Here is a 26,425-nt window from a genome sequence, read left to right as displayed (position 1 = left end):
TTCAACTGACCTAAAAATGTTTTGCCGCTAATTTCCATTTTACTCTGCATCTGATACCTCTCGTTCGTGTCAGTGTCCAACAGTAGTTGGCCGACAGTGATGGATTCCAGTTGCCCTGATACCACTTTTTCATAGTCGCAATGTCCTGGTGAAACCTTTCACTGTGTCGTCACTGACTGTCAAGATCAGCAGGGAAGAACCATATAACAGGCCGGTTTGGTCCTTCAAGTCCATGCTGAACACCCTCTCCCACTTAGACCCACACCCACCCCATAACCTTCTATACCTTTCTCTGGTCCATACACCTAGCCAACTCTTCCTTAAATATTAAAATGGAGCCCGCATCTACCACTTTGGCCGGAAGCTCATTCAACACTCCCCTCTGAGTGAAGAAATTCCCCCTCATGTTTCCCCTTTACTGTCTGATTTATGAAGGCCAGCATACCAAATGCTTTCTTCACCATCCTATCTACATGTGACTCCACTTTCAGGGAATTATGTACCAGAATTCCTAAATCCCTTTATCCTACTGGAATCCTCAATTGTCCACCATTTAACATGTATAACCTTTGCTGATCAGTCCTACCAAAATGTAGCACCTCACACTTAGCAGTAAAACCTCACATCTTTCAACCCACTCTTCTAACCAGCCTATATCCCACTGCAAGCTTAAGCATAAACTTAAGCATTGATTACAAACGGAAAACCAAAGGATTTGATTTGGACTCCACTCCCCTTCTGATGAGGAATTGAATTACACCACTCAGTGCGCTGAAGAAAGTATTTATTAGCTGATTTTGAAGAGAATTAAAACATGCCAGAAGGTATGGAATATTAGGTGTCTCTGATGATTGAGCTGGAGGTCCGGAGGGGATTGGAAGTCCTGAACCCCACTCACATGAAGCCCCATGAGCAGTGACTCTGGATCCCAGTGAGATTCTCTCATTGTTGGGTGTTGGACTAGCAAAGAGATGGTGGGTTAGACTGGTTAAACACCAACCATCTAGGCTGTGGTTCAGCCCCAAAGGAGCTGAGGGTCTGACTTGTCTAGCACTGGTTGGGGGTTCAGCATGGCGGACAGCGACTGCTATGGTTGGGGAGTGAGGGTGGCTGGTGAGACCGCATGGTTCAGCGGTGCTAATCAGCCATCAGCTAAGGGTGGAGCAGCTGACGGTTTGTCTCCGTGGCAATCCCAGTGTAGTGCAAAGTGAGTGGCGGGGATCATCTTCCACCCAGCGGGGGACATCAGAACAAAGAGCGAAGAGCATAGGGCGTGAGTGGGGAGCTCACAGCCGGAAAGAGCACATCCTAGGGCATCCAACAGAAGGTCCAGCAGCAAGGAGCACCAGTCAGGGACAAAGGAACCATGGCCCTTTAGTTGTAGCGAGTTGTATAACTTTCTGTAAAGACACCAAATAAAGGGAAATTTCAAACTTCATTTACCCTTTCTCTCACTGTCAGTTATAATATACAGGTTGCACAAGCAGAGTCACAGATCTTTACAGCATGTAAACAGGCCCTTTGGCCCATCGAGTCCATGCTAGTTCCATTTGCCTGTGTTTGGCCCATATCCCCAAATCTTTCCGATCCATGTACACCCCTGAATCTTGAGGCTACGTCCCCTAGTTCTAGTCTCACCTCCCAGTGGAAACATCATCTCTTCTATCTTCCTTTCATCGTTTTATTTGTTTCCATAAGATCTCTCCCCATCCTTTTAAACTCCCATGAGTATACTCCCAATCTTTATAAGTGGGGCACGGTTGGCTACCTCTAAACAATTGTAATGTGACAAACTTCAGGCTATGGACCCCCCCCCCCCCCCCCCCAACCCATGTCTCCCTCTCAAGTGGAAATAGTGGTTAGCGTAGCAGTTAAGACAACACTGTTACTGCACCAGTGACAGGGGTTTGAATCCAGCACTGGAGTTCGTACATTTTCCTTGTGTCAGCATAGGTTTACTGCTGGGCTTCCTCCCACCGTTCAAAAAAAACATACCAGGGGTATAGATCAATTGGGCGGCACAGGCTCGCGGGCCAAAAGGGCCCATTATCGGGCTGTATGTCTAAATTTTAAAGTTAATTTTTTTTAGATCGACTCCTCAGCTACCTTCAAAGCCCAGGGCAGAATCTCCTGCCCACACCTGACTGCAGTTTTTTTTAAACTCAGCACAGGCCACGTGTTCACTGGATCCGAGGGCTTGAATCTAATTGTATTCACAACAATCGATCCCATCAAATAGAAAAACAAAGGTCATTTACCTGTTATAATTTCCTTTCTGTAATAAAAAGAGAGAGATGGTAAAATAAGTTAGTTTGTCTTTATAATACAATATAATTTTAGTAACTTCGATTAATTTAAAATTCTTGGGTGTTAGCTCCTCTGAGGAGCTGTCCTGGGGCCTCCACATTGATGCATTTATGAAGAAGACTCGCCAGCGGCTTACTTCATGAGGAGATTTTGTATGTTACCAAACACTGTCGCACATTTCTGACTGGTTGCATCACTGTAGTGCCAATGCGCAGGATAGGTAAAGAACTCCAGAGAATTGTTAACTTGGCCATCACTACTGCAGGCATCTTTACTCCATCAAGGACTTCTACAAGAGACGTTGTCTCAAGAAATCCTCAAGGACCCCTACCACCCAGACCACGCCCTCTTCACACACACATTTCATGGATGCTCAAGACAATAAATTCAGATTGTGATTCTAACCACTGTGACATGAAAATCAGAACTAATGAGGTGAGCTTTGCTCCTCACTCCCCATGACCATTAATCCAATCCATGCGGAAAGTTCGATTAATTTCAGCATTGTCCCTGCCTTGAAAGGGGACAATGGGATAGTAAGGAAGGAACTTTTGACTACGGATCGATGTCCTTGAAGTGTCCCGGGACCAGTCTGTATGTTTTCTTTTGTGGAAGACCATTAGACTTCAAGACATAGGAGCAGAGAAAGGCTCTTCATCCCATTGAGTCTGCCCCGCCACTTAATCATGACCTGATTCATTTTCCCATTCAACCCCTCTGCCTGGCCTTCTCCCCATAGCCTTTAATGCCCTGTCTTTTTAAGAACCTATCAACTTCTGCCTTAAATAAGCCCAATGACTTAGCCTCCACAACTGCCCAGGGCAACAAATTTACCACCCTTTGGCTAAAGAAATCCTCCGCATCTCTGTTTTAAGTGGAGACGTCCTTCAATCCTGAAGTTGTGCTCTCTTGTCCTCGACTCTCCCACCATGGGAAACAACCTTTCTACATTTACTCTGTCCACGCTTTTCAACATTCAAAAGGGCTCATTTTCTTAAATACCAAAGATTATAGGCCAAGAGCTGTCAAAAGCTCCTCGTACGATAGCCCTTTCATTCCCAGAATCATCCTTGTGAACCTCTTCTGAACCCTCTCCAACGTCAGCACATCCTTTCTCCAATGAGGAGCCCAAAACTGCTCCCAATCCTCCATTGGGCCAGGGATCTCCCAGCCTTCTCTAAAGTTATCAATCAGAATAAAGGCAAATCAACTCACGTAGCCATGGAGCGTTCTGGAGTCACGTCTGCAAAAGAAAGAACAATCCAGTGTGGAGCTAATGATTTTAATGAGCCTCTATGATAAGTTTCATAAGATTATTTGAAAAGGTGTGGAATCCTGATCAGAGGAGTGGAATACATAAATGTGCTGGAGAAACTTAGCAGGTCACACAGCATCGTAGGAAATCGATTCATTTTTACAATATATACAGATAACCTGGTTTAGAGGGAGGGGGTAGATTAGTAGGGATTTTAAAAAATCCTTTTTATTATTGACTAATAAGGAGGGGGTTTAACTACAAATCACAGAACAACATGATCACATCAGCGAAGGATAAAATATCTTGTTACACGTGTATTATTTGTATAAGTTTTATATTTAATATTGATTTTGGACAGTACGAATTATGATTTAATTGATTAATTATTTGATGTCCTGAACTAAGTAAGTTATGTAATAATTAGTTATGCTTCTAATTTATATTTGATTCATGATGTGTATATATGATTTATGTTATCATTAGTTTACCTTGTGTAAAGGGTTTTCACTAAACTCAATTAAAAAATTTACAGAGTAAAAGCATCTGGATCAGGGGTCCTCAACCTTTTTTCTTTCCACTCACATCCCACTTTAAGTATTCCCTATGCCAGGGGTTCCCAACCTTTTTGTTCCTCTGTACCCCTTGGGCATTTTTATAGGTTCCCGTGTACCCCTAAAAATTAAGGATAAAAAAAACACGACATTGTGCAATCTGACTGCAGATTACACCACCATGTATTGTACAGCAGTGGCTATTCTCCCTGAAAAATGCAAATATACCACTGGGGGTACATGTACCCCAGGTTGGGAACCCCTGCCCTACGCCATCGGTGCTCTGTGGTTAGTAAGGGATTGCTTAAGGTGGGATGTGGGTGGGAAGAAAAAGTTTTAATCGTACTGTCTTAATCATTCCAAATTGACTCGTTATGTGCCTGGTTTCATAACTCCAAAGGAAATGGGTCAATGACAATTTTTCTCAAGCAAAATATATCAGTCGCAATTGGATCTGGAGCAGTGATTCTCAACCTTCCCTTCTCACTCATCTCCCACCTTAAGCAACCCCTTACCATTCAATGAGCACCAATGGTGTAGGGATTACTTAAAGTGGGAGGTGAGTGGAAAGAAAAATGTTGCGAACCCCTGTGGTAGTGGTTTCTCCAGCATCATGTTTTTACTTCAATCACCGTGTCTGCAGACTTTTATATTTTATTTTTAATTCTTGTTGATCTGGTCAGAGGGATGATAGGTTGACCTCTTGAGCAGAGGAATATCACAGCATCTCTTCTCCCCGTCCCCTCCCCTGCACTCCAGCCCAAGGGTTTGGCAACGCCCTCACTGCCAAGGACTCGAACGTCACACATTACCGCATAGACCACGTCCTGGCCATCAGAGCCCAACAGCAGAGGTTCTCCGAGAGCCTGGGTATGGGCACTAGGTGCCAGCGGTGGCCCTGTGGACACCTCCTGCATTGATTTGGGTGGGGAAACCCATCGTGGTCCACAGCAGATGGCTGTGTGGTCTCGGCTACTGTTCCTCCCAAAACCACTTACTTGTGAAAAGTTGCGAGACTTTTGAAGAGGAGCCTCCAGAAATTGAACAGCTAAAAAAAGGAAAGGAGAATGATTAAAATGGCTAACACTCCCTCTGCCCATCAGATACCTGCATATCCTCCTCACCCTCCCCCTACCCTTCTCCAGCATGGTCCTTGATCTCAATAGAAGCACAAGCACAAGAGAAGGCCGCACTACCCATCGAATCTGATGGATTCTGGTTGGCACCTTCTCCTGTGGACACAAGTGGTGCCACGCTTGAACCCACACCTCCTACCTCACCACCACTCAGGGCCCCAAACAGGCTTTTCAAGTGAAGCAGCACCTCACTTGTATATCTGCGGGAGTCATCTACTGCACCCGGTGCTCCCGCTGTGGGCTTTGCTACATCAGAGAGACTGGGAGGTCGCTTCGCCAAGCACCTCAGCTCTGTTTGCATCAGTGACAGGAATCTCCCAGTGACCGACCACTTCAATTCTGCACCGCACTCCCATACTGACACATCTGCCCATGGCCTCATACACTGCCAAACCAAGACGACCTGTAAATTAGAGGATCATCACCTAATTTTCCATCTGGGCACTCTCCAACCGCATGGCATTAACTTCAACTTCTCCGGTTTCTGCTGGACCATTCTTCCCCATCTCTCTGTCTCCAGCTCTCCATCCCTTTCCCTCTCCATTCACAGAGCTGTCCCCCCTCCCCCTGTTTGTTGGTGCACCCCCTCACTTATCCACCTATTACCTTCTGCCTGTGGGACTGTATTCTCCCCAGCCCCTCACCCCCAACCATTTTGTTTGGCTGAATGCCCACATTTTGCTTATACCTTGATGAAGGGCTCAAGCCCGAACATTGGTTAAGTATCTTTATCTTTGCTACATAAAGTCCACAGATTGACCTGCTGAGTTTCTGCAGCATTGTGTTTTTAAACTCTGTCCTGTCCCCTTTGTACTGCGGGCTTCTCATATAGTAACCCAACTCCCCTCGGACACCACTGATTCCCCTGCCGCACAGACCACATGTTCCAGGATGACTTCTCCTTTGTAGCTTTTGTCCAAGGAATAAACCTAATGGGGTTCAAACCCTCTGTAAATGAAAATGGTTACAGTTTCCTCAACCCATCGTGAGTGGGGGCTCCTTGATCAAATCTTCTCACTCCTATCTGCTCCGATGAAAAAGGGTCCCACTGACCCTAGACTCTGGAAATGTTTCAGAAAATCTTTTCAGCTATCTTTCCAACTTTATTTCCCCTCTTCTTCATTGTGTGTGTGTGTGTGTGTGTGTGTGTGTGTGTGTGTGTGTGTGTGTGTGTGTGTGTGTGTGTGTGTGTGTGTGTGTGTGTGTGTGTGTGTGTGTGTGTGTGTGTCCATGCGCGTGGGCATACATGTCTGTATTATTGTGTGCAAGTGCATACACACGAGTAAAAGTGTAATTGAGTGGGTGCTCACATGTTTGCGTAACTGTGTAATTTTGCGTGAATGTTTGAAATGGTCTGTTACACCGTGAGGGGGGAAGAGGGTGAGAGTTGTCTCAGAAAGCCAATGGCTTTGATCTTGAGTTTATTGGAGGAGAGTGAGTTTCACTCATGAGTGCATTGGACAACTGAGAACACAGGCAGTGGGAGAATTGGGACATGTGCTCAGTTTGATCAAGCGTCTCCAAAGTACAAGGAAATTTACCCCATGCTTCTGGATGACTTGAAAATCAAGGAGAGGCAGAGAATGAGGTACAGACAACAAAGAAATCCAGAGGTAAGGTTGCAGTTAATCCAACCAAGGTGTATAATGAAATGAGGAGATGCAAGGTTCAGCTTCAAGACCAATGCATGATGTGGTTGAGTTGGCTTTTACCCTCAGCTCATCCAAAACCCACCCAAAAAATTCCACTTCTGTCAGAAGAACTTCTGTGTTAGTTGATGTGAACAAAACAAAGTGAATCATTCAAACTGTCCCTGACTCCCTGTCCCTCTGACTGTAAAGGAGTCGAACCAAATGTTGAAAGTTCCATATTGGAAACAACTAATTCTTTACTGAATCTCCCTTCCTCTTCAGAATCTTCCTCAAAACCTATTCTCCACCATTCAGCTCTTCTCAAACTGCTGCCCAAACCCACTGGTTGGATTTCAACTCCTTTTGCTGGGCCAACCAAAGTTTTGCCTTACCTCTGTTTGCTACCATCCAGTAGTGATCTGTACTGACTGATCTCAGTTTCCAGTTTCATCTTGATGTTAAGGAGGTTCTCATATTCTTTGATCTGACGCATCACCTCGCTCCTGATGTTTCCCAGCTCCCCTTCCAGCTGCGCGATTCTGGCCTGTAAACTCTGAAGCTCGGCGGCATACGATGCTTCTGTATTGCACAGAGTGGATTCCAGTGCCTTCAACTAAAAGCACAAGGTTTCCTTGGTTAGTCTGAAAACCCTCTCCAAATGGGCTGCTTTAAGAAGCAAGGTCATTGATGGGGCTATTTAATTTTTTTAAGACCTTCAACAAGGTAACAGTCCCCTTCTGGAACGCGAGCCCAATTACCGCCAATTAACTTACAGCCCCTGATATGTTTCGAACAGTGGGAGGAAACCAGACCCCCCGGGGAAAATTCACTCAGATACAGGGAGAAGGTTAAAATTCCTTACAGACTGCGCGGGATTCAAACCCTTTTACCTAAGTTGACACATGTTGATCAAACAGGTTTCATAAAGAATAGATATGCTTCAGATAATATTCTTCGAGTGATTAGTTTGATTAATAAATATCGACAGTGCCCTGACCATCCAATGGTGATATCTCTCGATGCAGAAAAGGCTTTTGATAGAGTTGAATGGAACTTTTTATTTAAAGTTTTAGAGAAATTTAACTTTGGTCCTTCTTTTATTGGTTGGATTAAAGCTTTATACAATAAACCAATAGTCAGGGTATTGACAAATGGTCAGATCTTGGAACCGTTTAAATTAACTCGTTCAACTCGACAAGGTTGTCCTTTGTCTCCAGTTTTGTTTGCGTTAGTAATTGAACCTTTAGCACAGTTGATACGACAAAATACACAGATACAAGGTATGAGAGTTTTAGATGAGGAGTATAAAATTAATCTATTTGCTGACGATGTACTGGTGTATTTAACAAATCCAGCTCAGTCACTTTTACACTTGAAGGAATGTTTAACACAATATGGATCTTTGTCTGGATATAAAGTTAACTGGGAAAAAAGTGAAATTTTACCGATAGGTGAAGGAGATTATTCAGTTTATAAGAATATTATTAATTTGAAGTGGACTGATCAAATTAAATATTTGTATATAAATGTGGACATTGATTATCAATCTTTTTATAAATTAAATTATGTACCGTTACTGAAAAAGATCAAAGCTGATTTGATTATCCCACCACCCAAAACAGGAAACTTAAAGTAACACTGGACAATGAAGATTTTGCTTCCTGCACACTTTGAGCTGTATTTTGTGGATTTTTGGGCTGCTGATCATGAAAATGACCTTCAAATTTACCACATACTGTTTTTAGATGTAACCTATTTTTGTGATTTCCTGTCCTACTTCAAACAGACAAAATCACGAAATGCAACATGTCGTTGAAGATTAATTTTCTGCCTTCGCACTTGGACGTCTTCCTTGCTGATCTTAGTGCAGTCAGTGACGAACACGGGGAAAAGTTTCACCAGGACTTTGCGACCATGGAAAAGTGGTATCAGGGCAACTGGAGTCAGTGCCAGCCGACTAATGTTGGACACTGACACAAGAGGCATCAGATGCTGAGTACAAACAAAATTCAGTGGCAACTGAACTAATGGAATGTGTCAGCATCATGATGCGATTAAACATGTTAAATTCAATCAAAGTTAATTTAATGTTTCTCCAACCCACATGATGCAGCAAATCTGAAATTATCTTTGTGTAGCTTGAAGTTGTCTATCATAATCCCCAATTTTTTCAGGAAGCAAATCTTTTGAAAAAAAATTGTTGTCCAGTGTCATTAATTAAATGTGGGACAGAGGTCCCCCCAGCCAATCCCACGGGCTCTGCCGATGCCCTTCAGGAACAGAAATCTGTCAAACTAGGCGTGCATTTCCCCAAATTGACTGTCAGGGGGATGACCCTAAGCAGCTCTCCAAAATGGCCCAACAAGCTAGTCAGCCCAAGGGGAAATCAGGCTGGGGGCCAAATCTGGCAGAACCAGTGACACCCCAACCCTGTGACGTTAAAACTCTACACAAACAAACTAGCAGACGCCACTTACATTTCCAAGTAAGCCATTGTATTCTGCTTCGAGGCCCTGCATTTGGTGACGAAGTTGAGACACCTCGCTCTTGGCACCAGCCATAAGCTGGTCATTCTGAGTGAACTGAGTCTCTCGAGCTGTCAGCTGGATAAAAATATGAGAGAGATGTTAAAGGGGATGGAGATGAGACGAACAGCCTCAGGCCTATAAGGCCCTATCAAGATGGTGACACAACGGCACAAGCCCGTCCACATGAGATTTGTGGATACACTCCGCCAGAATCCAGAGGCCTTCAATTCTGAGTCTCAGAGATCATCTAGACAGGGTGTGGATGGAGTCAGTGCACAATTACTGGGCCACTTGTTGTCATGAAACTCCTTGGTTGTCCTCAGTGTGTACGTCATGGTCATGAAGCTCTGGGCCGGGGTGGGCAAGTAGGGGATGGGGAAAGAAGGGACTTGCTTATCTTGCAGCCTACATGACCTTAGGATATCCAGCCCATCCCATTCTTCTGAGGTTTGAACTCACTAGAAAAATTAATCATCAGGAAAGCAAAGGAGCCTTTGGACTCACAAGACCTCTTCCAAACACAACTGGATAGGAACTAGCCAATGCAACTCCACGTATCTTCCTTATCCCAATGCCAAATGTATCGCATGACAATCCCCTTTATCAAGATGAACTGAAATGAGGCTCATGGAATTATAGGAAATCCTTTCCATCAAGCACACAGGATCTCTGACCCACTGCCCCACAAGGCAGGTACAGGAACATCAAAATCAGGACTGCCAAGCTGGGAAACCGCGTCTTCCCACAAGCTGTGAGATTGATGAACTGAACCTGAGTAAATCATCCCAAAATAGTTATATATGTTTATTTTAAATGATGTCTTAAGGTGGGAGGTGAGGGGGAAAGGAAGGTGGAGAACCACTGCTCTAGACCCAATTGTGACTGAAATATTTTGCTTGAGAAAATTGGCCATTGGCCCATTTCCTTTGGAGTTCTGAAACCGTGCACATCACGAGTCCATGCGGGATTATTAAAACAGTGGTTTTCAAACCTCCACTCACAGACCACCTTACATAATCCCTTACTAATCACAGAGCACCTATTGCACAGGGATTATGTAAGGTGGTCTGTGAGTGGAAAGAAAAAGTTTGAAAACCACTGGTCCACTTATTTGAACTGTCACTCGTGGCCAATCCACCCCCTTACCTGTTCCTTGTACCAATCATTCAAATCAGCTTGGTTCTTTTCAGTCATGCTGGTGTACTTGTCCCGGAGTTCCTTCAGGACAGCACCTAGGTCAACGGATGGACCAGAATCCACCTCAACGTTCACTTCCTGGGTCTTCTGCTGCCGCAACATCTTCATTTCCTGGAGAAAAAAGTGGGTGACAGACGGCTGGATCAGTTCAATCCATCTGCAGCCGGCAAGTGCACTGAGGACTTCCATCACCCCGTTTGGTATGATAATAGGCTATGAGCTGAACACTGCAAGGAAATTCAGGACCAAAGTCAGAGACTGGGATTCATTAAGAGTGCTGGAGAAACTCAGTAGGCCATGCAGCACCCACAGGAAGGTAGTAACATCTGTTGATGTTTCGGCCCTTTTTCAGGAGGTGCTGAAAATCATGATTTAAAGGGTGGGTAGGGTGCTGGGGGAGGACAGTGGCTTCGCTAAGGTTGGTGTCACCAAGTGCGCTAACGCAAGGTGTCAAACCCACCCCCATGGACTACCTCCTGTACTAGACAAAATCCTTAGTAATGTTGTGCATCATTGCCTGGTTTGACACAGGATAAGAGGGTTTTTGACTTGTCTTGCTGGTGCGGACTTGAAAGGCCGATATGGCCTGTTTCTGCTCCGTAAATGGTTATATGGTTTGTTGTACTGATGTTACTTGTAAATCGTAATTCCCGTCGATCACTGAATGTAGCGACAATAGTAGTGAGATAAACAACTAGCAAAATTAAAATTATGCCTTTAAAATATAATATCATATGCACAGCAGCCACAAAAACAAACAGCGCTTGCTGGTGACACGGGCAGATGAGACCACGTGGTTCGAAGCGTCATTGTCATCAGGTAATAACGGTAGCTCTGACATTAGAGGGTTCATAAAGTAAATTTGCGTCGAGTTTTAGCTTTGTATGTCTATTGATACATGTAAGCTGGGCTTATGAAAAATGTTTTTGTTGTTATAACGAACTGCAGGGAAATATATAGAAAAAATAATAAATTTCTGCTGAAACGCTGCACAAAAATTTTATAGACTGTCATTTTGGTGTCACCCCCTCTGATGGTGTGGTCCGCCCTCCCCGCACCTCCCTGGTGACGCCAGCGGGGGGGGGGGGGGGGGAGAAGGGAAGGGAACACAGGTGAACTGGTAGGTGGTAATAGATGGATACAGATGTGAATGTAGAAGAGAACAAAGGTGAGGTGATGGGGGAGAGGATGGAGGGCTAAGAAAGATAGCTCTGTCGTGGAAGGAAGGGAAGGGGATAGGGAGAGGGAGAAATGAGCGAAGGTGCTCAACGGAGCGATCTACCAGTGTGAAGAAAAAATTAGTAAAGAAAGTTTTAGTGGATAACAAAGAGTTAAAAGTAAGCTGTGCGCTGCCACTTTTAAGACTATTAATCATTATAAGGACACTTGGTACGTTAAGCTGTGCACTGTTGAATAAGATTGTGTACCCTCTGCATTCCGCCACAGTCTTTAAATTGTTTCTTTTTGAATCAACCAATGACAATTGCTTTCTCCCTTATATGGTGGACGCTCTCAGAGCTTCAGTGTGTCATGTGTCTATTGTTTGTACCTTTGTATAAATTAAACCGGCTGGTCCGTGCTCAGACAGAGCAGCCCCAGTATTTTGGTGGGACTGTTCTCCAAGATATCTTATAACTAAAAACTCCTTCTGAAGCGACTCCTTGGTGCCTCAGTAGAGTTATTTCGTTATAAAACACTTTTCTCTGCCACAACCAGTCTGCATCCAGTCCACCAGATGTAGAGGAGGTCATAACAGGAGCACGAGATGCAGTGAATGATCCCTTTAGGTGTGCAAGGGAAGTGTTGCTTCACTTGGAAAGCTGTTTAAAGCCCCCAAGAGTGGTGAGGGAGGGGGTGCAGGTGCACTGGGGTAGGAAAGGATGAGTGGAGGGCGTGATCCCAGTGAAAAGCAGCGAGGGGAGGGGATGACATGTCGGGTGGTAGGATCCTGTTGTGGGTGGCAGAACTTTTTTTTTGCCCACTGGTGAAGTAAACTGCAGATTTCCTTGTTTAGCTGTTTACATTGCAATTAAGGGCAACTCGTTCTTGCAGAACCGCCATACTTCCTGATTCACAAGGATTGTTGAGGCCAAATTTGGAGCATTGTGTGCAGATTTGATCACCTAACTACAGAAAAGATACCAATAAGATTGAAAGAGTGCAGAGAAGATTTACTAGGATGTTGCCTGGACATCAGGAACTGAGTTACGGGGAAAGGTTAAACAGGTGAGGACTTTATTCCTTGGAGTGTAGAAGATTGAGGTATTTAAAATTATGAGGGGGATGGACAGAATAAATGTAGATTGGCTTTTTCCACTGAGGGTGGGTGAGAAACAAACCAGAGGACATGGGTTAAGGGTGAAAGGGGAAAAGTTTAGGGGGAACTTCTTTCACACAGAGAGTGGTGGGAGTGTGGAATGAGCTGCCAGCTGAGGTGGTGAATGCGGGCTCAATTTTAACATTTAAAAAGAATTTGGACAGGTACATGCATGGGAGAGGTGTGGAGGGCTATGGACTGGGTGCAGGTCAGTGGGACTAGGCAAAAAAAATGGCTCGGCACAGACTAGATGGGCAGAAGGGGCCTGTTTCTGTGCTGTAATTGTTCTATGGTTCAATGCAAGTCCAGCATAACCATTGCACCAGAGCCATTGTAAAGCCCAGCACTGGCCACAGGGGGGCAGTAGCCAGCTCTCCCTGACTCCACCTGACAACTGATACTCAGGGGCACTGGGCTGCCATTGCACTGCTTCACTGGAGGCACCAGAGGGCACTACTGCCCTAATCAACTCTCACCTTTCCTCCCTCTTGTCCTATCCAATTAACACCTTTTGTTTGTTGGTCTGCACTCCTCTCCCTCCCGTTCTTCCCTCTTCCCCAGCCTTTTAATACAGGCACCTGCCTGCATTTTGCTCAAACCTTGAAGGACTCAGGAAACATTAGTAATGTATCTTTACCTCCTCTGAACACTGCGAGATCAGCTGAGTTCCTCCAGTATTTCTGTGCTTTTTACCACTTGGATGGACAATTCCAAAGATTCACTGTACCTCTCAGTGAATTTATTTCCCCTCAAGTCAATCCTGAATGGGGCCAACTCCTAATTCCGAGACTGTTCCCTACTCTCCCAGTCACCCAGCGTAATAGCCACCCCTGAATCCAGTACACATGTTAAACTCATTAGAGTACAGGCAATTTCTCCTCAGAGACAAACCTGCCATGCCAGGAAACCGCCTGGTGAACACTGAGCATGGCACGGTTAATGTAATGTAACCCGGTCAAATCCAGTACTGTCTGTCTGTCTGTCAGGAGATGGTACATTCTCCCCGTGACCATAATATTGTTGGGGAGCCGAAGCCAAAAGGCAGACCTTAAAGATTAGAACGTGTGAGAGAACTCTGGGTGGAAGGGATAGAGGGAGTGAGAAGAGCAGGGTGTGAGTTGAGAAGGAGGAGGGGTGGTGAAGGGGGTGGGTGGCGAAGGTGGGAAGGGGTGGGAGGAGAAGGTGGGAAGGGATGGGAGGCGGTGGAAGGTGAGGGCAAGGGGCAAAGCTGTGTGAGATGGGAAGTGAAAGGTGAGGAGGGGAGGTGAGAGATGAGGGAGTGAGGAGGGCAAGTGAACACATAGCCTCTGGTGTCACCCTCCCACAATGGGCTTCAGTTATAAATTTCTGGTCAGTGATGATTAGAAGGTGTCTGTTTGCTCGGGTCGAGTGCAAGTATCTCCCAGCAGGTTGCTACAGGAAATCCCTGTGTGCAGCAACAGGAGTATGGAACACCCACCTCAGCATGGTTCTTCTTCAGGTAGGCAATCTCATCCTCTAGCCCGGCGATGTCAGAGGTCACGCTGCCTTGTAATTGCAAGTAGGTGTCCTTCAGCTGGTAGAGACCTGCAATGTCAGCCTCGACGGACTGCCTCAGCATCAGCTCTGTCTGCCACCTGGAGCAGAGTGGGGAGAGAAAGGGCTCAGTACTGTAATCATTGCTTCTCCTCTCGACCAATTCACACCTTGAGATTTTTTTTTTCAATCTTGCACAGTAACAGGCCCTTTTGCCCACAAGCCCGTGCCATTCAATTTACACCAAATTAATCTATAACCCTTGGTGTATTTTCTGATCGCTGACTAACCGCAACACCAACCATGTCACCCAGGGTTTACCAGGATGTTGCCTGGACTGGAAAATAAGTCTTACGAGGCGAGGTTAGCAGAGCTGGGACTTCTCTCTTTGGACCAAAGAAGAATGAGAGGAGACCTGATAGAGGTCTGCGAGATTATGAGAGGCCTAGATAGGGTGGACAGCTAGCACCTTTTCCCCAGAGCAAAGGCCAAAAAAAATGTGTACAAAGTGAAGGGAGGAAAGTTTAGGAGAGACATCAGAGGTAAGTTTTGTTTTACACACATAGAGAGTTGTGGGTGCCTGGAATGGTGCTGGAGGCTGGAACATTTAGGGCTATTTAAAGACTCTTGGACAGGCACATGGATTAAAGAAAAAATAGAGGGATATTGGGTAGGAATGACTTAGTATTTTTTTGATAGGAACAACATTGAGGGCAGAAAGGCCTGTACTGTGTTGTAATGTTTTACATTCTCTTTCAAAGCTCTGCTGCCTACGTTTGAATTGGCATCAATCCCCACTCTCCACATGGTTGCCTCTGGAAACTCAGCCTGCCCCTGAACACCTGAAGCTTGGTACTTTCCTTAGTTTTCAGTGTTTTTATATTGGTGAGGGCATTAGCCGGGACTTTTTAACTGCAGTATTCTCCCCTTAAAAGGTGCACGGTTAGCACAACGCCATTACAGCGTCAGCGACCCGGGTTCGAATCCCGCACTGTCTGTAAGGAGTTTGTACGTTCTCCCCATGCCTACATGGGTTTTCCCCGGGGCCTCTGGTTTCCTCCCACCATTCGAAAACATTTGGGGGTTGTAGGTTAATGGGGGCATTTGAGGGGCATGGGTTTGTGAACCCGTTACCATGCCATATGACTGAATTAGAATTAAAATACTGCTCATGAAGATGCTCCTTTAATCCTACGACTTTCACTGAGCTTTTTGTCACCTGCTCTAATTTTCTTTTTGCCACAACAACTGCCCTGTCAACCAAATGGGACGTCTGGGCATGTGGGAGGGTTGAACTGTAATTTTTTTTGTGCAACCATGTTCTTGAATCCGCTCTGCTTTCATCCAGCGACGTCGATTGTTGTTAAGATGATGGAGCGTTCCAGAGAATTATCCTTTACTCACTTCAAGGTTCCCAGCCCAGGGAAAGCTGCAGAAGAAATCGGGCCACTTACTTGTTGTTGAAATCTTCGGCCGCCAACTTGGCATTGTCAGTCTCCAGAGCGATCTGAGCATTCTGGATCATGGCATTGATAATCTGGGAGAAATGGAAGGGACTGTATTAGGAAGGTAAAGGGAGAATCTGTAGGAGATCCTCCATTTGAATGCACCACTCCTGGAGAAGGTGATTAACCCTCCAGATGGACCATAAGCCATGGGAGAAGAAATAGGCCATTCATCGAGTCTGCCCCACCTCTCAATCATTTCTCCACTGCCCGGCCTTCTCCCATAAGCTTTGATGTCCAGGCTAATCAAGAACCTCTATCTTAAATATACCCAATGACCGTCTGTGGCATCAAATTTTACAGAATTACCACCCACTGGGTAAAGAAGTCCTGAAGCATCTTGGTTCTAACCAGATGCCCTTCAATTCTGAAGTTGTGAGGATAGGAGTCACGTGATGGAGTAGTGGCCGGTATGGTAAAACCAACCCTCTCCAGAAAAGAAGAAAAAAAGTTAAGAAAAGACAGAGTTCAATAAATACAAAATATAAGAAATAAAAGATAAAGTTGTAGAGAAGAGAAAGAAAATGGCACCTAAGAAGGAAAAAGTAAAAACAATGGAAAAAAAAAAGAAGAAAAGATGCCTGAAAAGAAAGAAGAAGGCCTTACCTGCATGAAGGAACAGGGAGCCGTGGTGGAGAAAAGCGCCCGATCTCCGAGGTTGGTGTCGGCCCTGCAGAGTCGTGACCCCCCCGACTGGTGGACTGCAAAAATGGTTCTCTGAGCCAAAAGTGCGCAACTGTGCAAACTAAGGTAAAGGAAAACACCGACGGGAGGGGGCTCAGCCGAGGAGCGGGCAACCACGGGGCGACCAACTGAAGGACGCCCAACACCAGGGCACTCAGCTGGAGGAGAAGGAAAGCAGCAGGAGAGGGAGTGAGGTATCAGGTGAGAAAGAAAGTCGACGGGTGAAAGGAAAGAAGAGCAGCAGCTAGAGGCTCGACAGATGAGCAGCCCAGAAGGGGAGGACCAACAGCGAGAGGCCCAGCAAGAAGAGACCTGACAAAGTGAGACAAGTTACTCATCAGAAAAATCAGAAGAGACACAGATACAAAGAAGAGAAGAAGACACAAACACAGGTACAGACACAGAAGAAGAGGAAGAAGAAGACCAAGATCTTCACAGAGAAATAGAAGGTGGACAGAATATAGATAAAGCTTTTTTTGAAGAACAAATGAGAGCATGAAAAGAATGGTTGTCATTAGAATTTAGTGCAATTAAAAGAAAAATTAAAAGAACAGAAGATAAAATGCAAAGATTGGAACGAGTCATGACAGAAATAGGGAAAAGAGTAGAAAATGTGGAAGAACGAGAAACGGCTGTAGAAATGGAAATAAACGACTTAAGAGGAAAATTGGAAGAAAGTGACAAAAAAATTAAAGAGTCACAAGAGCTGTTAGCTCAGAAAATTGATATGTTGGAAAATTATAGTAGGCGAAACAACATAAAAATAGTGGGCCTAAAGGAGAGTGAAGAAGGCACAGACATGAAGGAATTTATAAAAGGATGGATCCCGAAGGTCCTGGGAATGACAGTAATGCAGGAAGAAATGGAAATAGAAAGGGTTCACAGAACACTAGCTCTGAAACCACAGATACATCAAAAACCAAGATCCATCTAAATAAAATTTTTGAGATATACGACAAGAGAAAATATACTGGAGCGGGCAAGGAATAAAATTAAAGAAGATAATACACCATTGGAATACAGGGGTCAAAAAATATTTTTTTACCCAAACGTAAGTTTTGAACTCTTAAAGAGGAAGGAGTTTAATACAGCAAAATCGATCCTATGGAAAAAAGGTTATAAATTTATGTTAAGACATCCAGCTGTGCTTAAAATATTTATCCCCGGTGAGCAAAACAGACTGTTCTTGGATCCGGAGGAAGTACAAGAATTTGCAGAATGCTTGCAGGACAGGAGAGATGAAGATATGTAACAAGAATGAAGAACGGCGATAAAATATATATAAAGATGTAAAAACAATGTATATGTAAAGAACTAAAGAAGGGAAAGAAAAGGGACGAAAGGAAGTAAGGGGAAAAAAAGGGAGAACTTTGTAATATGTGTAAAAAAAGTGTTTTCTGGGGGGTTGGGGGGGAGGGAATAACTGTCACTGTGAAATCAGTTGATGCTTGCAAGCAGGTTCGCAATCCAAATGGAAAAGGGAGTTGTGGTTGCCCGGCAAAGGATAAGGGGCAACTCAGAGGGGGGGTGGGTGGTATTTGGGGTTAAGGGAATATTGGATGTGGGAGTTGTTGGGAGTATTTTATGTTTTAAATGTGTTGTTATACATTGAGTTTAAAAAGGGAAAACTGAGAGATGAAAAAGGGGAAAAGGGGGATGGTGGTGGTGAGGAAGCAGAAATGAGGTATAAACAGAATATGAAAAAGCCATGTTGAACTATTTGACTATAAACATTAATGGAATACATAACCAAATTAAAAAGGAAGAGGCTATTAAATTTACTGAAAAAAGAAAAACTAGATATAGCATTATCAGCCACTAATAAAGAAATTGCAGGAAGACTTAGAACATTGGAAAGAATTACCGCTAACGTTGATGGGAAGGATAAATTGTATTAAAATGAATGTCTTCCCAAGGATACAAAACTTATTTCAATCATTACCAATTCCCTTAACAGAGAAATCCTTTAATGAACTAAAGAGAATAATAAGGAAATTCTTGTGTAAGGGTGGGGGGGGGGAAAATCGAGGGAAGCGTTAGATAAGTTAACAGAGAGGGATAACCAAGGTGGTTTGCAGTTACCAAACTTAAAAAATTATTATAGAGCCACATAATTAAGGTATTTATCAGATTTTTACCAGACAAGGGAAAAACCAGACTGGACTAAGATAGAACGATATAAAATAGGGGAGAAGGTACCAGAACATATAACTTTATAAATGGGATGAAAAGCTGGTATAATATAAAAGCTCACCAGTACTGCATCATTTCTTTAATATATGGAAGAAGATTCACTTGGAAAGGAATAAAACGAATTACCAAATACCAAAATTACTATTGACGCAAAATCTGCTAATCCCTTTTACAATAGATAACCTTTCCTTTAGAGAATGGGAGAGAAAAGGATTCAAAAGAATAGAAAATTGTTTTTTGGGAAATAATTTATTAACATTTGAACAGTTGAAGTACAAATATGGAATAACTCATGGTACAATGTTTGCATATCATCAACTGAAAGCTTATTTAAAGGATAAATTGGGAAACAGATTGAGATTACCAGAAGGAAGCAGCTTTGAATATGTGAATACAGACACAATGATAATTAAAAGATTTATAACGAACATGTACATTAAGCTGCAAGATAAGGAAAATTATGAAATAAGCTATAAACCCAAACAAAAGTGGGAAAAAGATTTAAACATAAAGATAAAAAATGAAACATGGGAAAAGTTATGTTCTGGAACTATGAAGAATACAATAAACACAAGGTTATGCATGATACAGTATAATTGGTTACACAGGTTATATATCACGCCCCAAAAGTTAAAAGAATGGGATCCAACATTATCAGATAGATGTTTTCGCTGTAAGAAGGAAATGGAAACAACAGTACATGCAATTTGGGTATGTACGAAAGTGAAAATGTTTTGGGAATATTGAAATCAGATATTAAATAAAATCACAAAAAATAACATACCAAAAAATCCAGAGATCTTTCTTCGAAGTAACATAAGAAGTAAAGAATTAGGCCTCAAACTGGATGAAGCGCAAAAAAGATTTATTATGATAGCCTTAGCTGTAGCAAAAAAAGGTATAATGTCAACTTGGAAAATGGAAGACAGCCTGAGAGTACAGCAATGGTACATGTAAATGAATAAATGTATTCCATTGGAAAAAATAACAATTTAAAAAATAAAGTCACATTATTTGAACAAATTTGGGAACCGTACATGGAACATAACAGAGAGGGCTTGCCTCGGACCTCCACCCCACTAAAATGATAAGAAGACAAAACGACTTGATCCAGTGTGTAAAAGTAGATGACACATTTTTCTTGTTTATTTTTCATTGTGTGAAGACATTGTTTAATGTTTTTTATTGTATTGTATATGTTGAATATTTATTGGTTTTGAAGTGGGGTGGGAAGGGGGAAAAAATAAGAAAATGCCACTGTGTATATTTAATGAGAAACATTTGTATATATTTTGGTTGATATGGTTCACAGTGTGAAAAATAAAAAAATATTTTTTAAAAATCCTGAAGTTGTGCTCTCTTGTCCTAGACTCTCCCACCATGGGAAACAACCTTTCTACATCTACTCTGTGTGTCCACACCTTTCAACATTCAAAATAAAAGAAATTCCTTCGCACCTCTGTTTGAATTAGTTTATTGGATGGACCTGGGGGTTGCACTGGTGGGACTACCCAGCAGTCCAGGGTCCTTCCTTTCCTGAAGTTCAGGTTTATTGCCGTGTTATATCTAGTACAGTGGGGAGGGGTTTGCTTCAAGAGAAGACCACCAAGTCAACTCCAGCATGCGCAACAAGGCAGACAAATTCACCGTTGGTTTCCACGGAGGCTTGGCTCATTTCTGCATCAGGTAACATTCCAGCAACCACGCTTTCTTCCTGAGATTGTTCCTCCAGATTGGACCAGCTGCATTCTCCTGTGTCTGGGAACTATGGGAATCAGTCCAACACCCTGCCACATTCTGTATGACACTGGCAGACATAAAATGCGAGAAACTCAGCAGGTCAAACAAACAGAAATGCCAAACAAAATGATGGGGAGAAGGGGCGGGGGATGTTAGTTTGCAGCACAGTCCCTCAGGCAAAAAGTAATAGGTGGATATAGGAGGGAGGACACACCAGTAAGTAGGGGGAGGGGGGATGGCTCTGTGCATGGAGAGGGAAGGTGGTGGACAGGTGGAGGAAAGAAGACCAAGAGAAAGGGAAGGGGGGAGAATGGGGAATGGGCTAGCAGAAACCAGAGAAGTCAATGTTAATCCAATCCAGTTGGAGAGTGCCCCGACGGAAAATTAAGTATTGGTCCTCCAATTTACAGGTGGTCTTGGTGGTATGGTGCATGAGGCCATGGACAGACATGTTGGCAGAGGCATGGGGTGTGGAATTGAGGTGGTTGGCCACTGGGAACTGACACAGACAGTGTGAAGGCCTGCAGCAAAGTGATCTCCCAGTCTGCATTCAGCCTCTCCGATGTTGAGGAGGCCACACGGGAGCACCAGATGCAATAGATGGCTCCTGCGGATTCACAAGAAAAGTGTTGAAAGGATTGTTTGGGGCCCCGAATGTTGGTGAGGGAGGAGGTGTGGCACTGGTTGACATAATCGCTGCCAATATTTTCTGTTGAGAATAAAACGGCAGCAATGAGGAAGTGTACAAGAGAGAGATAGATCAGCTCATTGAATGGTGTCACACCAACAACATTGTACTCAACATTAGCAAAACCAAGTGAATGATTGTGGAGGAAGTTCTCTCCACTACTAAGTCTTCATTGAGAGCTCAGTAGTGGAGGGGTTAAGAACTTCAAGTTCCTGGGTATCAACGTCTACAAGGACCTGTCCTGGGGTCACTGTGTCGATGCGAACATGAAGAAGGCTCGCCAGCGGGAGGAGTCACGTGATGGAGTAGTGGCCGGACGGTGAACTCCAGCCCTCTCCAGAAAAGTCGGGAAAAACAAAGGAAAACACAAAGGCACAGAAATAAAAGTTACAGAAAAGTGAGTATAAAGGTGGAAAGAAGATGGCGACAAAAAAAGAAAAATCGAAAGCAACGGTAAGAAGAGAGGAAGAGAAGACAAAGGAGGAAAAAGGTGAAGGCCTTACCTGTCCGAAGAGGCCCGCTGCGGAGAGAGAAACCCGCTCCCTCAGGTCGGTAAATAATGGACTACAAAAATGGCTCGCAGAGCCGAGTAAAAGTGCGCAACCGCGCATGCGCGATACTTCGCGCATGCGCGATGCGAATGAAAAAAAACACACCAACGGGAGGGGGGACCAGCTGGGGAGTCGATCTCCACAGCCGGCAACGACAGCTGCAGAACACCTGCAGCAAGAAGAGACCACAGAAGACAATAGAAACAAGAAAGAAGAGGAGGAAAGGGCAACAAAGAAACAACAGATGGTCAACCCAGAGGAAGAAGAAGAGGAAGAGGAAGAGTACAGTGAAATAGAAGAAGAAAAGAAAGGCAAGGGAAAGGATATACTTGCTCTTATTAAAGGATACATGGAGTCATTTAAAGAATGGCAAACACAGGAATTTAAGGATTTAAGAAAAAGAATAAACAACACAGAAGAGAAAATAAATAAAATGGAGATGACCTTAACAGAAATGGGAAAGAAAATGGACAAGATGGAAGAGCGGGCAGTAGCAGCAGAAATGGAGGTAGAAGACTTAAAAAAGAAATTGGAGAAATCTAATAAAAAAACTAAAGAGACACAAGAACTACTAGCTCAAAAAATAGATACATTGGAAAACCATAACAGAAGAAATAACATAAAGATAGTGGGCCTTAAGGAAGATGAAGAAGGAAAGAATATGAGGGAGTTTATAAAAGAGTGGATCCCTAAGACCCTAGGATGTCCAGAACTACAGCAAGAAATGGAAATAGAAAGGGCACATAGAGTATTGGCCTCTAAACCACAACCACAACAAAAACCAAGATCTATTGTAGTAAAATTCCTAAGATATACTACAAGAGAAAAGGTACTGGAGAAGACAATGGAAAAAGTAAGAGAGGGCAACAAACCACTGGAGTATAAAGGGCAAAAAATCTTCATTTATCCAGATATAAGTTTTGAACTCCTAAAGAAGAGAAAAGAGTTCAATACAGCAAAGGCGATTTTATGGAAGAAAGGGTATAAATTTATACTAAAGCATCCAGCGGTATTGAAAATATTTATTCCAGGACAACAAAACAGACTATTCTCGGATCCAGAAGAAGCACGAAAATTTGCAGAACAATTACAAAAATAGACTGAGGGAGGAAGACGGATAATGAGAGTTAAAATGATCACGATTGATATGTATGTGGGTAAAGACAAAAATAGACTGAGGGATGAAGACGGGTAATGAGAGTAAAAATGATCACGATTGATATGTATGCGGGTAAAGAGGTATAAGAGTGAATAGAGACAATGAGCATACATGAATGTATCTGTACTTAGAGGAAAATATAGATAGTATAGACAAGAATTAATAAGGGAAGGTAATGGAATAGAGAGAATAAGGAGGGAATTAAAAGAGTGACCTTTGTGACATATGAAAAGTGAAATCTTTTCTGGGGGAGGCGGGGTGGGGGGAAATAGCGGTCACTGCAAAATCAGTTGACGCTTGCGAGTGGATTCGCAAATCCAAATGGAGAGGGGAGATGTGGTTGTCCGACAAGGGATAAAGGACAACTCAGGAGGTGAAGGGGAGATTGGGGATAAATAAGATAGAAATAGGAGAATAAGGAAAATGTTGGATGTTGTAGGAATGTTGTCTTATAAAGAGTTGAAAATAAGAAAACAGAAATGGAAAAGGAGGAAAGGTAATGATGGAAAAACGGAAAGAGAAGATAAACAAAATATAAAAGGGCTACGCTGAACTATATGTCTTTAAATATTAATGGAATACATAACCAAATTAAAAAGGAAGAAACTACTAAATTTAAATGAATAAATGTATTCCATTAGAAAAAATAACATATAGGTTAAGAAATAATATTGAAATATTCGAACAAGTATAGGAGCCTTACATTAAATACAATAGCGAAAACCTACCGGGGACAAACATTACCTAAGTTGATGGAAGGAGAAGGAAAGAAAAGAATGGACTCAGTAGAATTTCTGGGGTAATTTTGTTGAATGACAACATTGTCTGACTGGCTTAATGCAACCTAGATTGTATACCTAAAATGGATGAGAGGGGGGGGTGGGGGGGTGGTTTGGGAGGAAAGGGGGGGGGGGGAGAAAAAGTCACTGTATATGTGTGAAAAAGAAATAGTGTATATCATGGCTAATGTGATTAATGGTGTGAAAAATAAAAAATTTAAAAAAAAAAAAGAAGGCTCGCCAGCAGCTATATTTTGTGAGGAGAGATTCGGTATGTCACCGAAGACTCTTGAAAACTTCTACAGATGTACCATGGAGATCTACCGTGGAGATCATTCTGGCTGGTCTCATCACAGGCATCAGTCTTTACTCCATCGAGGACATCTATAAGAATTGGAGTCCTAAGAAAGCAGCCTCTATCCTCAAGGATCCCCACCACCCAGGCCATGCACTCTTCACTCTGTCACCATCAGAAAAAAGGTACAGGACCTTGAAGACGAGCACCCAGTGGCTTCTTCCCCACTGCCATCAGAAGCCGGAATGAACAATGAACCACAGACACTGCCTCACTTTGACTTCCCATGCACTATTTTTATTTATTTTGAAATGTGGTTTATATGAATGTTTGCACCGTGACATGTCTATCCTATGCTGCAAAGTAATGAATTTTGTAACATGTTCATGGCAATTAATCGACTGGCTGAAGGAACTCAGTGGCCCAGCAACATCAGTGGGAGGGGAAAGAATAGACAAATTCTGCTTCACCCCCTGAGTTCCTCCAGATTACAGTAAAAACACACCGAAATGCTGGAGGAACTCAGGGGGTCTTTCAGCATCCATAGGAGACAAAGATACCTTATATTGCTGACGTTTCAGGCCTGAGCCCTTCTTCAAAGAATAAACAAAATGAACCAGAAGCAGGAAATCTCAGAATTCAGACAGTCCCAACAAAAGGTGATAATTAGATATGATAAGTGGAGAGGTGAGAATTGGTTATATCTGTGTGAAAGGAGACAGGGCTGGGGGAAGATGTGGGGGGGGGGGGGGTAACAAAAACCAGAGAAGTCAACATTGGAAGGTGCCCAGTCAGCAGATAAGGTGTGTTCTCTCAAATTTGCCAGTGGTGTCAATCTGCCAGTGCATGGACAGAGGACAGACATGTCAGCAAGGATGGGGATGGGGAAATGAAATGGGTGGCAACTGAGCAGTGGTGGATTGACCATTAGGCTGAATAGGCTTAAGCCCAGGGGCCTGGAAGGAAGAGGGCCCAGCAGGAGCGGGTACCTCGGGCAGGAGCGGGCACCTTGGGCTTGAAGTGAACTGCGATTCGCTGGTGGTGTGCTATACTGATGGCTGGCTCTGCCTCCCAGCTCCACCCCCATCTACCCATATGTAACCCTGGTTTCCCGCCAAAACCCTGAGCCCCTCTGAAGACCCTCGCCTCAGCGAACAAAAGCAGGTGTTCTCCCTCCAGTCGTGAGAGCTTTTATTCCCGCTACAGGGCTCTACAATTCTTTTGACCCCAAAAGTTCAATCAACCCTTCCCCCCACCCCACCCCCTCCTCGCATTCGGATAGTCCGAGGGGTTGAGGTCGACCACTCCCCCTAATTTGTAACTTAACGTCATTTTATTCTATTCAAGGAAGGGGGAGGCAGGTGGGCGGGTGGTGGTTACCGCCATGCTCTTGCTGCAGATAGACAGAGCCATCTGCCAGTCTCTGAGATGTAGAGGGGAGTCTCCCCCTCCCCAGATTTCAGCCACTGACTTACTTGCTGCTGCAGGGGCTTCACCAGGCTGTTATATTTGGACCAGTCGAACGAATCCACGCTCTTGGAGGAAGCCAAGGCCAGGATCTGCTTCTCCATTTCCCTGTTGGACGCATCCAGCGTGCGGACCTTCTCCAGGTACGAGGCCAGACGGTCGTTCAGGTTCTTCATGGTGTCTTTCTGGTCGGTGATCACGCAGCCCCCGGGCATGATGGAGGCGAAGGAGCCGGAGCTCAGCCCCGAGCCGAAGCCGGCAGCGCAGCCCAGTGTCAGAGCCGACCGCGCCGACGCCCCTCCCCGGTAGCACAGGCTGGTCTGGGACCGGGGGCTGTAGCTCTGCATGGAGCAACTGGAGAAGGAGCGCTGGGGAACGCCGAGGGAGCGGCTGCTGATCGAGAGAGATTGCCTGCCGAAAGATGAAGACATGGTGCCGGCAGAGGGGTCTGGATCGGAGGCAGAGAGCAGTGCGAGGTCTGCGCTTCGTTCTGGGAGCGAGTGGCCCCCGTCCCCGGACCGGCTCCTCTTATACCCAGTCTCAACCGCACCCAGAGCGAACCTGGCCGTGCCCGGAGATCCACCCACAGCCGACAATTCAAGGCTTTGTTGCCTGAGCCCAATCCCTCCCCTCCAGCTCCTGATCCACCTCAGCCCCGCAGGGCGAATTCTCAACCACTTCAAGACGCTGAAGCTCCCTCTTTTTTCTCTTGATGAACCACCTGAGGGCGACTACGGTTTGCTCAGACCTTGATGAAGGGCTCAAGCCCTAAACGGCGGTTATGTATCTTGTGACGGGCCCAGAGGACCCCAAAACCCAGCAGCGCTAGAAATTCACCAAGACGAATGGTTACTGCAACAAAAGTTTTCATTATCTTTAAACATGAAAACAGGAACAAACTTATTAACTTCTAAGTGCACGGGT

At 44.2% G+C, this 26,425-nt stretch overlaps 1 protein-coding gene across 1 annotated transcript; it reads right to left on the bottom strand.

Annotated features, from left to right (window-relative positions):
* Window positions 1-767: 767 nt before the first annotated feature.
* Window positions 768-26,208, bottom strand: LOC138758409 (keratin, type I cytoskeletal 19-like). Its single transcript, XM_069927281.1, has 10 exons — window positions 25,510-26,208; window positions 15,895-15,977; window positions 14,385-14,541; window positions 10,558-10,719; window positions 9,361-9,486; window positions 7,276-7,496; window positions 5,115-5,164; window positions 3,523-3,550; window positions 2,259-2,275; window positions 768-1,400 (listed from the first exon to the last, which is right to left on the bottom strand). Exons 1-10 carry the CDS (start codon window positions 25,930-25,932, stop codon window positions 1,375-1,377), a joined length of 1,293 nt encoding a protein of 430 aa, XP_069783382.1. The 5' UTR covers window positions 25,933-26,208; the 3' UTR covers window positions 768-1,374.
* Window positions 26,209-26,425: the final 217 nt, after the last annotated feature.

Source organism: Narcine bancroftii, chromosome 3 (assembly GCF_036971445.1).
Source record: "Narcine bancroftii isolate sNarBan1 chromosome 3, sNarBan1.hap1, whole genome shotgun sequence".
Classification (NCBI taxonomy): domain Eukaryota; kingdom Metazoa; phylum Chordata; class Chondrichthyes; order Torpediniformes; family Narcinidae; genus Narcine; species Narcine bancroftii.
This window is presented reverse-complemented; position numbering and strand designations above follow the sequence as displayed.

What these genes read in the sequence shown, in the direction of transcription:
- LOC138758409 (XM_069927281.1), bottom strand. Translation starts at nt 25,932, where the DNA reads ATGTCTTCATCTTTCGGCAGGCAATCTCTCTCGATCAGCAGCCGCTCC. An exon ending in GCCGAAGATTTCAACAACAA is followed by an intron (nt 14,542 to 15,894) that starts GTAAGTGGCCCG and finishes ACTCTGCTCCAG; the next exon opens with GTGGCAGACAGAGCTGATGC. An exon ending in CTGGATGGTAGCAAACAGAG is followed by an intron (nt 5,165 to 7,275) that starts GTAAGGCAAAAC and finishes TCCTTTTTTTAG; the next exon opens with CTGTTCAATTTCTGGAGGCT.